This window comes from Blastocystis sp. subtype 4 (assembly GCF_000743755.1).
Source record: "Blastocystis sp. subtype 4 strain WR1 chromosome Unknown seqid_0887, whole genome shotgun sequence".
In the NCBI taxonomy this organism is placed as follows: Eukaryota; class Bigyra; order Opalinata; family Blastocystidae; genus Blastocystis; species Blastocystis sp. subtype 4.
The window spans coordinates 1-1,236 of record NW_014568660.1 but is presented as its reverse complement, the minus strand read 5'-3'; the positions used below and the strand labels follow the sequence as shown (position 1 = coordinate 1,236).

Here is a 1,236-nt window from a genome sequence, read left to right as displayed (position 1 = left end):
GTTCTACTGTTGTTGATTCTTATTCTTCACTGGAATCCACTGATCTAAATTCTGGTACTCTTTCTGGAATCATGGATCTTGATCCTTACACTGTTGGTGAGCTATCTAATGCTATTGGAACCTATATTGAATGGACTGTTGAGAATCTGGTTGGAAGCAAATGGAACTCATTCAACTTGGTTGGAGGAACCACAGTCAGTTCATGGGGCTTTGATATCATTGCTAACTACAATCCTGATGATGAAGATGATGAACCAGTGACAATACTACGTGCAATGGATCAGACTGTGACTTCTCGAACAAAGCCTCAGATCTCTGTTCCTGTGGCTCTGGCTGGATTCCGTAGATATCGATGGGAGGTTACTGATACTGGTTCAACTACAACAACTCTGGGTTCTGTTCATATGGCCTATTGTAAGGCAACAGGATCTGTATGTCCTGGAATTGACAACTATCCTTCAGTGGGTGAAGGTCAAATCTCTCCTTCTTCTTGTCCTGAGGGTTACAGAGGTTATTCATATCGTGAGTGTTCGAATGGTGTGTTGGGTGAAGTGAAGATGGATCATTGTGACCAATGCTCGTTATCAAGCATCACAATACATGTTTGTAATGGGTACACAAGTGACTACAGGTGTTCCTTTGGTGATGAATATTGTGGAGCGTTGGTATATTGATACTGGAGTGTTCCTTCCTGATGGATTGAGTCTGAATGCCCAGACTGGTGAGATCTCTGGTAATCCTATTGATACTATGGACTTGACATATTTCACTGTGTATGCTGAGAATCAATCAGGAGCCACTCAAGCAACACTATCAATTGTAGTACGAAAAGGACGATGTGTTGCAGAAGGTGTGTTCCCTATGACTGATGTTGGTGAAGTGGCTGAGTATGATTGTGCTTTTCAGGGTAGTTATGTGAAGCGTGCTTGTGTGTTGGGAAGTGAAGATGGAGAATGGCAGAAGGCATCTGGATTCTGTATGCCCATATTCGCTATTGTATTGATTGTGATTGTGGTGATTGTGATTGTTGTTATTGTTGTATTCCTCTTGATGAGAGTTGGATCGAAAGCGAAAGCAATAGGTGGTGTGAAGGGAAAGAAATCTTCAAAGTCTACGAAGTCTACGAAGACAATGTCAAAGAAGGGATCTGGAAAACAGATAAAGGTTTAAGATGATTGTTTGTTGTTAGATTTGTATTGTACACTTCAAACAAGACAAATGGTTTGATTCTAATCA

At 41.1% G+C, this 1,236-nt stretch overlaps 1 protein-coding gene across 1 annotated transcript; it reads left to right on the top strand.

Annotated features, from left to right (window-relative positions):
- Positions 1 to 404: 404 nt before the first annotated feature.
- JH06_5910 (hypothetical protein) lies at positions 405 to 1,170 on the top strand (the record flags this gene model as incomplete). The annotated part of the gene is given in 2 exon segments (XM_014669216.1): positions 405 to 541; positions 558 to 1,170. The coding sequence occupies 2 exon segments, from the start codon at positions 405 to 407 to the stop codon at positions 1,168 to 1,170; spliced, it is 750 nt and encodes a 249-aa protein (XP_014524702.1).
- Between the last annotated feature and the right edge of the window lie 66 nt (positions 1,171 to 1,236).